The 12,798-nt window shown below is 52.2% G+C and overlaps 1 protein-coding gene across 1 annotated transcript; it reads left to right on the top strand.

The window, feature by feature from the left end:
• Positions 1-4,832: 4,832 nt before the first annotated feature.
• On the top strand, positions 4,833-12,473 carry TRNP1 (TMF1 regulated nuclear protein 1). Its single transcript, XM_084785299.1, has 2 exons — positions 4,833-5,753; positions 11,786-12,473. Exon 1 carries the CDS (start codon positions 4,923-4,925, stop codon positions 5,598-5,600), a length of 678 nt encoding a protein of 225 aa, XP_084641425.1. The 5' UTR covers positions 4,833-4,922; the 3' UTR covers positions 5,601-5,753; positions 11,786-12,473.
• The last annotated feature ends 325 nt before the right edge of the window (positions 12,474-12,798 follow it).

Here is a 12,798-nt window from a genome sequence, read left to right as displayed (position 1 = left end):
TTCAGAGGTTAAGAGCACTGGCTGTTCTTCCAGAGGTCCTGAGTTCAGTTCCCAGCAACCACATGGTGGCTCAAAACCATCTATAATGTGATCTGATGCCCTCTTCTGTCATGCAGGTGCACTTGCAGGCAGAGCACTGTGTTTATAATAAATAAACCTAAAAAAAAAAACAACTTAACTTTGCTGTGCCATGGCAGCACACACCTTTAACCCCAGTACTCGGGAGACAGAGGCAGGTTGATCTCTGTGAGTTCGAGGCCAGCCTGGTCTACAAAGAGAGTCCAGGACAGCTAAGGCTACACAGAGAAACCCTGTCTAGGAAAAAAAAATGTTGCTGGCAGTGGTGGTGCATGCCTTTAATCCCAGGACTCAGGAGGCAGAGGCAGGTGGATTGCTGTGAGTTTGAGGCCAGCCTGGTCTACAAAGCAAGTCCAGGACAGCCAAGGTAGCATAGAGAGACCCTGTCACAAAAAAGAAAAAAGAAAAAAAGGAAAAAAAGTTAACTTTAAAATAGTTGTTGTTTATTATTGTTGTTGCCTCCCCCCTTGTGTGTATGTGTGTGTGTGTGTGTGTGTGTGTGTGTGTGTGTGTGTGTGAAAGAGAGAGTGAGAGAGAGAGAGAGAGAGAGAGAGAGAGAGAGAGAGAGAGAGAGAACCACACAGGGAGTTTTTCAGGAGTTGGTTCTTTTTTTTTCCATCATGAATTCTGAGGATCAAACTCATGTTAGTTATCCGGCTTGAGCTGCATGTGCTTTTAGCTGACTAGCCACCTGGCTGGAACATCAAAAAGATGCTCTTCATCTTTTTGAGACAGGGTCTCACACAACAAATTACACTGGCCTGGAACTAAGTATGTTGCCCAGACTGGCCTCTGATCCAAAGCATTCTTTATTGCCTAAACCTCCTGAGCACTGGGATTACAGCTGTGAGCCACTGCGCCCAGATCAATAAGGTGGCTTTGAGGGCCTTTAGTTTCCTATTAAGAAGAAAAGCTTTTTGCCTCCACGAGACAGACAATACTATGGCGCTGGGGATTGAACCCAGATTGACTACTGAGTTCCACTTCCAGCCTGTAGTAAATATGCTTCGACCATCTCCCTTTAAAGAGACCAATGCCCAGCCGGGTGTGGTTACACTCGCCTTTAATCCTAGCACTTGGGAGGCAGAGGCAGGTGGATTGATGTGAGTTCAAGGCCAGCCTGGTGTACAAAGTGAGTGTAGGACAGCCAAGGCTTCACAGAGAAACCCTGTCTCAAAAAACAAAAACAAAACAAAAAAGAGACCAATGCTCAAGGTCTCTAAAGGAAGTGTGTGGAGGTTGTTTGTTTGTTTTTGTTTTTCTGAGACACTGTTTCTTTGTGTTGCCCTGGCTGTCCTGGACTCACTTTGTAGACCAGGCTGGCCTCGAACTCACAGAGATCTGACTGCCTCTGCCTTCTTGAGTGCTGGGATTACAAGCATACACCACTGCATCCACCTTTGTGTGTGTGTGTGTGTGTGTGTGTGTGTGTGTGTGTGTGTGTGTGTGTAGGTTTTGCTCAGATCTGACAGGTTCTCTGGATGTGACCAATGGTGGGGTTCTGTCTTGTTCCCCAGATACACACTTTTTAGGATTTTTTTTGGTTTAGGTTTTCTTTCCTTCTTTGTCTATTTATCTATTTAATTTTTTTGTTTTGGGTTTTCTTTTTTTCTTTTTCTTTTTTAAAGATTTATTTTATTTATTGCATATGAGTGCTTTATCTGCAGAAGGGGGCATCAGATCACATTATAGAAGGTTGTGAGCCACCATGTGGTTGCTAGGAATTGAACTCAGGACCTCTGGAAGAGCAAGTGCTGCTCTTAACCACTGAGCCATCTCTCCAGCCCTGGTTTGGGTTTTCAAGACCAGGTTTTTCTGTGTGTGTGACCCTGGCTGTCCTGGAACTCGCTCTGTAGATCAGGGTGGATTCGAACTCATAGAGATCTGTCTGCTTCTGGCTCCCCAGTGCTGGGATTAAAGGCACATACCACCACTACCCAGCTCACTCTCATTCTTTTTCTTTTTTCTGTCTTTTTTTTTTTTTCTTTTCTGAGACAAGGTTTCTCTATGTAGGCTTGGCTGACCAGGCTGGCCTCAAACTCATAGAGCTCTGCCTGCCTCTGCCTCCAGAGTGCTAGGATTATAGGCCTGTACCACCACACTCTGGCTCATTATTTTTCTTTAAAAGAGGTTACATTGGGGCTGGAGAGATGGCTCAGCAGTTAAGAGCACTGGCTGTTCTTCCAGAGGACCTGAGTTCAATCCTTAGCACCCATATGGCAACTCAGAACTGTCTATAACTCCAGTTCCAGGAAATCTGACACCCCCACACAGACATACCTGAAGGCAAACCATAAACATGCACATAAACCATGCACATAAAACATAAATAAATACATAAAAAGTTAGAGCAGGTGCCTTTATCTATGGAGCCATCTCAACAGCCCAAGATAGGCTCTTGCCTGTCTAATACTCAAAATGTATTTTAAAAAATATTTTTAAAATTACAATATAATGACATCATTTCCTCCTTCCCTGTGTTTCCTTCTTCTCTCTCAAATTCAGGCCTCTTTTTGTTTTTTAATTGTTTATATTGTAGGAATTTTGTATTCCTAAAACTGCTGGATACCACATGACCACTTGTTCTCTGCATTTGATCACCTGTGGTTTTCTTTCTTTCTTTTTTTAAGACTGAAAAAAGTTATTTTACTTTATGTGCATTGGTATACAGGTAATACATCCCTTGGAACTGGAGTTACAAACTGGTGTTGTGAGGCACCATGTGGGCGCTGGGCATTGAACCCAGGTCCATTTGGAAGAAGAGACAGTGCTCTTAACCACTGAGCCATCTCTCCAGCCCAAATCACCTGCGGTTTTCTATAATGGTTCTATATTGCAAATAAAAGTTTCTTTGATAAGGAGAGGAGGAGCTACAACCCCACCTCTCTCTATTTGAGGCTAGTAGATTCAATAATCTACTTTTTATTCTATAAATCCATATCCTCCCTTATATCCTTCCCTTATTCCCCCTTTTTCTCTAATGCTAGATAGGATAGAAAGATGAGAGAGAAAGAAGGATAGAAAAAAAGAAATCCTTAAATGAAACTTTTATTAACTTATAGCTAACCCCCCCCCCCTTGCACTGAGAGATCCAAGGTTGATCTCAAAACAAACCCATATTTAGGATGACGCCATGGGAGATGGAGGGCATTCCTTCTTGCTAGAGACAACCTGACATTTCCTGAGCCCTGGGTTTCCCTTTACCCCCACAGTGCTTGCCTCTCACCCCTCACCCCCATCCCTCGCCACGCACCTACGCATCGATTAACCCGCAGCCTTGGGTCCTATTATTGAACTGATCACACTGAGCTGAATGGCTCTTCCTCTTCCTCTGGCAGAGTCATCTCCCCAAGCCAGTCTCTCCTCTGGGCACGACTCCAGTTCCCTGAGCATCCGTTTACTACCTGCGAGTCGTCCCTCACCTCTGACTCTTAACTGCCCTCATCTTCCTTCCCTCCCTCAACTTCCTTCGGGAGCTGCATCTCTGGAGACTTGGCAGTGATGCTCAGAGTCCCCGTCATTTAATCAAAGGCCCTTAGAGGAGGGGCGGGGGGGGGAGGCACTAAGGCTTTCCCCCTCCCCCAGCCAGACTCATCTTCATATTCTTTGACCTTCAGGGCGCTGACCACACATTTGGCAGATCCTCTGAAACCCGGCGGGCCGCTGCAGTTTTTTCCAATGGGGTGCAATGGGGTACAGAGCTGCTTTCCCGCCCTCGGGACCTTGCCCCCACCCACCACGGACCCCTCCCATCTCTGATGGCACTTTCAAATAGATATTATCAGAGGCAAGGCCTTTGTTGTTGGCCAGGCCTTTGTTGTTTGGAAGGGGAACAGGAGAGCTACTTCTGCTGTGGGGAAAGAGAGCCAGGATGATTAAAATCCTAGATATGGAGTCACGCGCTTGGGCATTAGGGGAACCCAGGTATTTCAAAGGCCTCTGATGAATGGTTGAGCTTGTTCATTTCCGTCCAGATTTACCCACTACCCAGCAATTTGACCTTGAGCAGGGCGGCGCGCCTTCTTCTGAGTCACCCCCACCCCCACCCCCCATGTAAAAGGTATTGGGGAGGTGTCTCGTATGCTGGCAGGTGCGCACACGGGCAGAGTTGGAGCTAGAGAGAAAAAGCTCGCACAACTTCTGGTTCTCTAAGGGGCCGCATGAAGGTTGGCGGATGCAGCAGCAGCGGCTGTGGCGTTTGCTTTGCAAGCCAAGAGCCTTCTTGGTATGCAAGTAATCTAATCATTCGCCCGTCCTCAGGTGGACCCCAGTTGTCCCACTAGCTTAACCACCCCCACAACCCGAGAGAGATGGTGTAGGGGAGGTGTGTGTGTGTGTGGGGATGTCCCAGCAAACCTTGTGACCTATGCGACCCGCAGCGCTAAATTCTAGACTAGACTCTCACTGTCATCGGGCGGGGATGGAAAGTGGAGGGCGGCGCGGGGAGGGGGTGACGCCCAACTAAAACCCTCCTCTGGGTGGAGACTGAAATGTATGACTTTTAAGCAATTACCGTTGAAGTTTACTGAGAAGAGCCTAGGGGAGGTAAGCGACTGCCACTTATCCACCCAGAATTTGGGATGATGCCCAAATAGGGCCAATCTGGGAGAAGGACTAGGAACCTGAAGCACTTAGGGGACTAGCTCCGTGGTGGGAGGTAGGGCAGATGAAGACATCCCAGTCTGGGATTGGCTGTGCTACCCAGCGCTCCGCCCCATGTGTTATAAGTTGCTGGGCGGCGCGTGCGGCCTGGGTGTGGGCTCTGCGGCCGCCTCTCACTAGTCTCGTGCCGAGCATCTCTCCTCCCCGCGCACCTACTGCCCGGGGCCGCCGCGGGGCGGGGGATGCCGGGCTGCCGCATCAGCGCCTGCGGCCCAGGGGCCCAGGAAGGGACGGCAGAACCGGGGTCGCCCCCGCCGCCACCCCGGGAGCCCCTGCCGTCCCTCCAACCCCCGCCCCCATCACCGACCTCCACTCCGACCCCCACTCAGTCACCGCCGTTGCCGGAGGCGGCCGAGACACCGGCCGAAGGGCAGGAGCTGCAGCGCTGGCGCCAGGGTGCTAGTGGGGGATCGGGGGGCGCTGGCCCGGCGGGGGTCGGGGGCGCGGGCGCGGCGGCAGGGGCAGGGGGCCGCGCGCTGGAGCTGGCCGAAGCGCGGCGGCGACTGCTAGAAGTGGAGGGCCGCCGGCGCCTGGTGTCGGAGCTGGAGAGCCGGGTGCTGCAGCTGCACCGAGTCTTTTTGGCTGCCGAGCTGCGCCTGGCGCACCGCGCCGAGAGCCTGAGCCGCCTAAGCGGCGGCGTGGCCCAGGCCGAGCTCTACCTGGCGGCGCACGGGTCGCGTCTCAAGAAGGGTGCGCGCCGCGGCCGCCGGGGTCGTCCCCCCGCGCTTCTGGCCTCCGCGCTCGGCCTGGGGAGCTGCGTGCCCTGGGGCGCCGGGCGGCTGCGGCGCGGCCACGGCCCGGAGCCGGACTCGCCCTTTCGTCGCAGCCCGCCCCGCGGCCCCGCCTCCCCCCAGCGCTGACCCCAGCACCCGGGACCCCTTGCCTCCCGAGACAGGCGGTCCCCTGGATGCGGAAGGACGGACGGACGGATCCAGTTGCTGGCTAGATGGAGGGCGTCATCTACGCGGAGGAGACAGCCGGGGAGGCCAGGGGCCCCTGAAAATGAGACTGAGGTGCGGTTTTGTCTGGTGCTTTCTGGGGTTCAGGGTGTGGATGTGTCGAGGGGTGCAATATCCGAGATCTCCCATGTCTGGGCGTCTGGCATCTGTGGGGCCCTAATCGAGCTGTCAAGTTATTTTGTTGGTTCCCCCCCCCCTCCGTGGCTTCTTCCTTCATAGCGGGTTAGATGGCCAAGTCCCCTTATAGAACTGAACTAGAGGAGAGTGTTCCGGTTTCCGGAGTGGTTTGGTGGCAAACTTTAACCAACGGAAGCCTGCTGCAACATTGCCACATCTGCCACCCTCACCTGCGCTTGTGTGGTCCCTTCCTGGGTCCCCTGAGACTGTAAATAAATCCCCGCCCTTCAAGTTGCTGCTTTCTACACAGGCCAGCTTTCATCCCTTTCGGAGGGAAGAATAATAAGGTCCCGGGATGGAAGGAGGGCTGCCTCAGGGCTATATGACCTCTCAGCGCCTCCCCGTTTCCCATTGGTTGAAGGTTTGTCCCTGTAATACTTTTGGCCTCTCAGCTTTTCTCATACTCCTAACAATTTTGTCACCCGTGTTTGGAGCCTGGTGGCGATACCCAGAATGGCTTGTTTGTCACCTGCTCAACCAGCAGCCCTCCCCAACGCATCTCTAAGATGGCTCGGCCAGGAATGGAGCCAGGTGACACTCTTTAACAGCCCCAAGGGGGCGGGCATGGCACCAACTTCTACGGGGGGGGGGGCCTTAAAGGGCCAGACTGGAAATACCACCTGCTTCTTCCTGACCAGATACGTCCCTCAAGCCCCGGCTCCTCTGTTTCCACTCAGGTATTTGTGGCCTGGCGGCAGCCTCGCCCATCACTGAAAAGTGGATATATCCGCCTCTCAGTAGGGCTATGGGGTAGCTAACTCAGGGGGGAGGGGGGTTGTAGAGTTCTCTTTCCCACTGTAAGTCAGTCATGGTTGGATGTTTTACCTGTTTACATCACACCTAGAGACAGGTGTAGCCTCTGCTCAGGGGCCAGGAGCTAATTAAAGTCCTCATTTTACACACTGGAAAAGGGGATTTTTCAAGGTCACCTGCCAGAGAGAGAGAGAGGAGAGGAGAGGAAAGCTTGGTCCCAGGCCTGTGTGTGTCCCCTTTTCATTCTTGTCCCTGTTAGGGAGAGCTGACCTCTGAACTCTGTCTACAGTGACTTAGAACGATACTGTCCGCCTCTCTGGGACAGTTTCCTCATATCTCTGAATATTGTCCCTCCTGTCAGGCTTGAGGAAGGAGAGGAGGGGGAGGATGTCTGAGCCCCAGGGATACTGTGATCCAGTGAGTCGGGTATATGGTTGATAGGCAGGGGTCCTCAGCTGACCCTGTCCCCATCAGGCCTTCCCTCCACGTAACTGCTGGCTTCTCAGAAGGCCTTCCTGACGCCTTCTTAGCTGGAGACCTCAGAGCTTCTGGGAAAGCCACAGCCCAGGGGTCCGTGGGGACTCTGGCATGCCCTGGCCTCCCCAGAAAGGGGAGGTTATTTCGAGTCCTGAGGGCCAGAGAACACAGGACTTGCTGGAGGTGACTTAGCTGGAGCTCTGGCTGCAGTGTTGGGCTGCTGCCAGGACTGCTGGTTTCTGGTTTGCAGGGATGAAGCCTTCATCTGAAGAAGCTTTTAGCTAATGGCACAGAGATTCCCTCTGGGTTTTATCGTAATCGGCTTTGACCTGATCCAGAGGTGGATCATGCATGAAGGGTTGGAGATGACACTTGCTGGAGAAAGGTGGGTGGGGAGGTGAGGGTCCAGGCAGCTCTGGCCCCCTCCTCCCCCTGCCAGATGCAAGGATGCTGCCTCCACCCCACCCCCCTCAAGGGAAAAAAAAAAAAAGTCTGGGACAAGGCACAGAGAACTCAGTGACCTGAGCCTCAGATGATGGTTAGTGCACTGCGCACCTCTTCTCATCCGACTAAGCCTTCTCCCCATGCCTGGCCCTCCTAGCATCCTGTGTGTAGAGTTTCCCAGGTCTGGTTACTAGCAGACACAGGTCTCCACTTACTCTGTGGAAAAATGCACCAGTGGGTCTCTGCTTTAAGGGCTTGCCTTCCAGACCTCTTCCAGGTAGCTTTCCCTGGGTGACACCATCCCAGGGGATGTAATTGGAGCTCAGATTTTATTTATTTATTTATTTATTTATTTATTTATTTAGAGACAGAGTTTCTCTGTGTTAGCCTTGGCTGTCCTGGATCTCTTACTGTAGACCAGGCTGGCCTCTAACTCACAGAGATTCCCAAGTGCTGGGATTAAAGGCATTTGCCACCACCGCCCGGCTAGGCCTCAGATTACTTTCAAATTTTATTCTTTTGAGACAGGCTTGCCTTAACCTCCATAGATAGCTGAGGATGACCTTGACTTTGTTTTTTTAAATATTATTTATTTGTGTGTGTGGGGTGGTGGTGGTGGTGGAGCAGGCATGTGCCACAGTGATGTGTTGAGGGCAGAGGAAAACTTGCAGGAATCTGTTCTCTTTTTCATCAAGGGGGGTCCCAGAGACTGAGTTCAGGTGGTCAGGCCTGGCGGGCGGGCACCTTTAGCTGCTGAACTACCTATGTGGTCCCAACTGTGAGCTTCCCATCTCTTGCCTTCACCTTCCAAGTGGTGGGGTTTCAGTTGCACAGCCCACCATGCTGTGTTTGTGTAGTGCTGGTCTTGGACCCGGGGCCGGGTGCATGCTGTGCAGGCAGTCTGGCAACTGAGCTACATCCGCAGCTCCTAGAAATTATGTTTTAGACTTAAGCTAATATTACTTTACCCCTGAGCAGAAAACACTCTTCCCACAGGACTCCCTGAATACTTTCTTCTTCCTCCTCTTCCTCTTCCTCCTCCTCTTCTTCTAATTCTTCTAAAGCCAGGGTCTCACTGTGTTGCTCTGGGTGAAAACTCTCTTGGTGGCCCCTAGCCTGCAGATGGGGCAAGATCTGTGCATTGAGGACATTATGTCAACCAGTAAATCTGGGTGCTCAGAAAGGACAAGCCCTCTTTTCGGTTTGCTGGTCCCAGCAGCTCAGCAGTACCACCAGAGGGCAGTGTGGAGCTGCTTCGTGAGAGTTAGGGGCGTGGCCTGGAACCTATTCGGTTCCGGGTGGCCCAGTTCTCACTCATCCTTGTCTGTGGTCCTGGGGATTTCTGCCTTTGGGCTATAAGAATCCCCGGAATAACCAGGCGGCGGTGATGCAGGCCTTTAATCCCAGCACTCCGGAGGCAGAGGCAGGTGAATCGCGAGGCCAACCTGCTTTACAGAGTGAGTTCCAGGACAGCCAGGGCGACATAGAGAAACTCTGCCTTGAAAAACCAAAGACAAACAAACAAACAAACAAAAAAAGTACAGAAAAAGCATTGGTGACAGTCCCCGGGGCCCAGTTATGGCTTCCAGCTTGAGTAGGCTGGTCTGCATCCATGACCCCAACTCTAGGAGAGGGGCCGGAGAGACTCGCCTAGCAAAGACTTCCTGGAACAAGGCTTCGGCCGGAGGCAGCTCTGTATTCACAGATTTGTTCCGCTGACGACAGCACCGGGTCTTACCACCACCTGACGGCCAAGGTGGCCTCCTAGGGATTGGGCTAAAGCGACATGTCCAGGCAGTGGGCAGTGTCCTGTGCTGACAGCTTGAACCCTAGAGACCCACTCAGCAGGAGAGCCTCCAGGAGAGGGAGGAAGTATTTAGGAAAGCTAGGAAACCCCCAGCCTATTTCTTCTCCCATTTTCCCCTGACTACACCCTGGCCAGAAGTGATGAGTGAAGAGAAACCCTTAGTTCATGGCTCTAAATTAACCATTTTCCTCACACTGGGCACCCGTGCTAAGCACCCATTATATGTTCATGTTCTTTCAAACAGTCATCAAAGCAAGGCTGTTATTACTCACCTCCCGCCCCCGCCCCCGCCCCAACTCCGTGTCTACCAATGAGGGCCCGAGGTGGCCAGATGGCTTCCTTAAAGATGTAGCATCTGTTAAAGTTCAGTGGGCTAATGACAGCATCCTTTGGGGGGGGGGGGGGAATTCCTGGGTTCTCGGTTTTAAGGGGTCAGGTCCTGGGGGGGCGTAGGAGATGTTGGAGGGGTGACAGTGTGTCTTGTACCTGCCCCCCACCCCCAGGACTGGACACACCCTTGCCAGGCTGTCTGGGTTCTGGGGGTGAGTCAAGCTGACTCAACATACCTGGCTTATGGCAAGGGTAGGCCAAAGATGTCAGGGCTGCATGCAGGGCTGTCTTCCTTCCCCGAGGACCTGGGCAGGAATGTTTGGTGCTAAGGGAGGGAAGAGCCTGGACCGCAGAAGAGGCCCTGGGATTGAAGATGGTGTGCCACCACCACTGGGCCTTCTTAAAAAAAAAAAAAAAACAACTTTATTTTGTTTTAAATAGTGTGTGTGTGTGTGTGTGTGTGTGTGTGTGTGTGTGTGTGCGCGCGCGTGCAGAAGTGTTGGATCCCCCGGAGGTGAAGGCTTTTGTAGGCTGTTTGATGTAGGTGTTGGGAACTGAACTTGGGTTTTTTTTTTTTTTTTTTTGAACTTGGGTTCTATACAAGAGCGCATGTGTTCTTCTTTTTCTTTTTGCTTTTTCAAGACAGGGTTTCTCTGTGTAGCCTTGGCTGTCCTGGACTTTCTTTGTAGATCAGGCTGCCCTGGAACTCACAGCGATCCGATCTGCCTGCCTCTGCCTCCTGAGTTCTAGGATTAAAGGAAGGCATTGTGCCACCATGTCCAGTGTTATTAACTCCTGGGCCATCACCATATTTGTATACAGTGCTCTGCCTGTATGTACACCTGCAGGCCATAAGAGGGCATCACATCACATTGTAGATGGCTGTGAGCCACCATGTGGTTGCTGGGAATTGAACTGAGGACCTCTGGAAGAGCAGGCAGTACTCTTAACCTCTGAGCCATCTCTCCAGCCCCCCACACCCCTTGAGTTTTGAGGGAGGTCAGGACACTAGAGAAGGGCTAACTTCTGGGTATAAGAAGTCTTAGTGCAGCAGGGTGGTGGTGGTGGTGGTGGTGATCGTGGTCCAGCAGGTGCACACCTTTAATCCCAGCACTCAGGAGGCAGAGGCAGGTGGATTTCTGAGTTTGAGGCCAGGGTGGTCTAAGAGCAAGTTCCAGGACAGCCAAGGCTACAAAGAGAAAGCCTGTCTTGAAAAACCAAACCAAAAATAAATAAATCAGTAAATAAATCAATAAAAAGAAAAAAGAAAAGAAAGGAGCCGGATGCGGTGGCACACACCTTTAATCCCGGGAGTGGGTTGATCACTGTGAGTTCGAGGCCAGCCTGGTCTACAAAGTGAGTCCTGGACAGCCAAGGCTACACAGAGAAACCCCGTCTCAAAAAAGAGAAAAAAAAAAGAAAAGAAGGAAAGAAAAAGAAAAAAGGAAGAAGTAGTAGTCCTACTGAGTGCTTCCTAGGGGGCCTCTGTGGGTGATGGGAGCACTAAGCCTAGGACAGAGGAGAATCAAAGACCACACCATCAAAGAGAGGAACAGTGCAAACCCTTCGTTTCTCCAGAGCAGCAGTTCTCAGCCTGTGGGTCCCGACCCCTTAGAAGTGGCATATCATATTCTGCCTATCAGATGTTTACGTTATGATTCATAATAGTAGCAAAATTAGTTTTGAAGTAGCAACAACATAATTTTATGGAGTGGGGGGGCTGGTGGGGGGGGGGTCACCACAGCTCCAGGAACTGTATTAAAGGGTCTCAGCGTTAGGAAGGCTGAGAGGAGCGGCTCTGGAGCATGACCATATCAGGGATCCCTGGCACAGCCCTGGAGAGCTCCATAAGGGGAGAAGTGGCTGAGGGGCAAGCTCCACACTACCAGAACATTCCATTCCAGCTGCTCAGACTAGTGGGGATCCCAGCCAAGGACAAAAGACCCAAGGGAACCTCTGCTTCTTCAGAGCCCCTTTCCATAGCTAACTCTCCTGCCCTGCCTCCCGCCACAGTCCTTCTCAAGTTCTGCGAAGGCTCCGGGTGGGGCAGGGCAGCTTCCGGAGAAGGTAATTAAGGCTCTTGGCATTGTTCTTCCAGCTCCTCAGAGCCTCCACTTTATGGGTCTGGACTTCTGCATTCCGCTTCTCGGGACACCGCCTTCAGGAAGACTTCCAGGACTGACTGTACCCAGGCTCCGTGGCCTCCTCTCAGGAGCCCTTACAGTGGCAAGGGACTGGGTCCTGGGAACCTGCTGTATTCTGGATTGCTGTCCGTACACTGCATTTTCAGTTCTTTGCTTACACAGAGACCTAGTATGCTATCCAGTTAGCCGAGACCGCAGCAGACATTGTGAGTGTGATAATTCCAGTGTAGCTGGAGTCCCGTCAACACTCCTTGGTCCAACAGCTCCAAGAGGCCCTATTGGAGGCCCATCACTGCTGTAGGAAACCCCCCCCACCCCCCCCCACCCCCCCCCGTTTTCCCTCACCCACTGTCCCTGTCCTCCCCGTGTGAGTGAGGGCATACCTGTAGCTCTTTGCAGACAATCAGCTGCTGCCTCCTAGGGGGACACCTCTTTCTCAGGATGAGGTGGTGGCAGCATCCCACATCCAAAGCCAACTTAAATGCACAAAGGAAATCGACTTCTTCATGTACCCTGATAGAGGGGAGGAGGCACATGCACTCACACACCGCCCAGAACCTGTAGGCTTCTGTTAAGTGGCTGTATAGCAAACTCAGTCCCCGACTGTATACACACAGGAATAAATCTGTTCCGTGAGGCTGAGACGTGTGCTGTTGAGGTTTTTGTTGCTAGTGTCCTCTTTCAGTTGACAGCTCCCTGGGAGGCTTCTGTTGGTTTTGCAGTCTGAGCCCGGGGACTGGCTTACAGACTGCTTTTTCCCTTGACTTGGCTCAGAGCTGACCCTCAGGAAGTCCTGTTACCAAGGGTGTGATGAAGAAGCTCAGAGACAGAGATGCCTGTGAGACATGGACAGCTGCAGAGGCTGGGATGCTGTGGCAATTGATGGCAACGGCCTGCCCTTGGGGTTCCCTAGGAGACTGGTGCATTGAAACTGGGAAGAATTCCCCCCACCCCACCCCTTGTTTTT

This window comes from Acomys minous (genome assembly GCF_964271855.1).
Source record: "Acomys minous genome assembly, chromosome: 6".
In the NCBI taxonomy this organism is placed as follows: domain Eukaryota; kingdom Metazoa; phylum Chordata; class Mammalia; order Rodentia; family Muridae; genus Acomys; species Acomys minous.
This window is presented reverse-complemented; position numbering and strand designations above follow the sequence as displayed.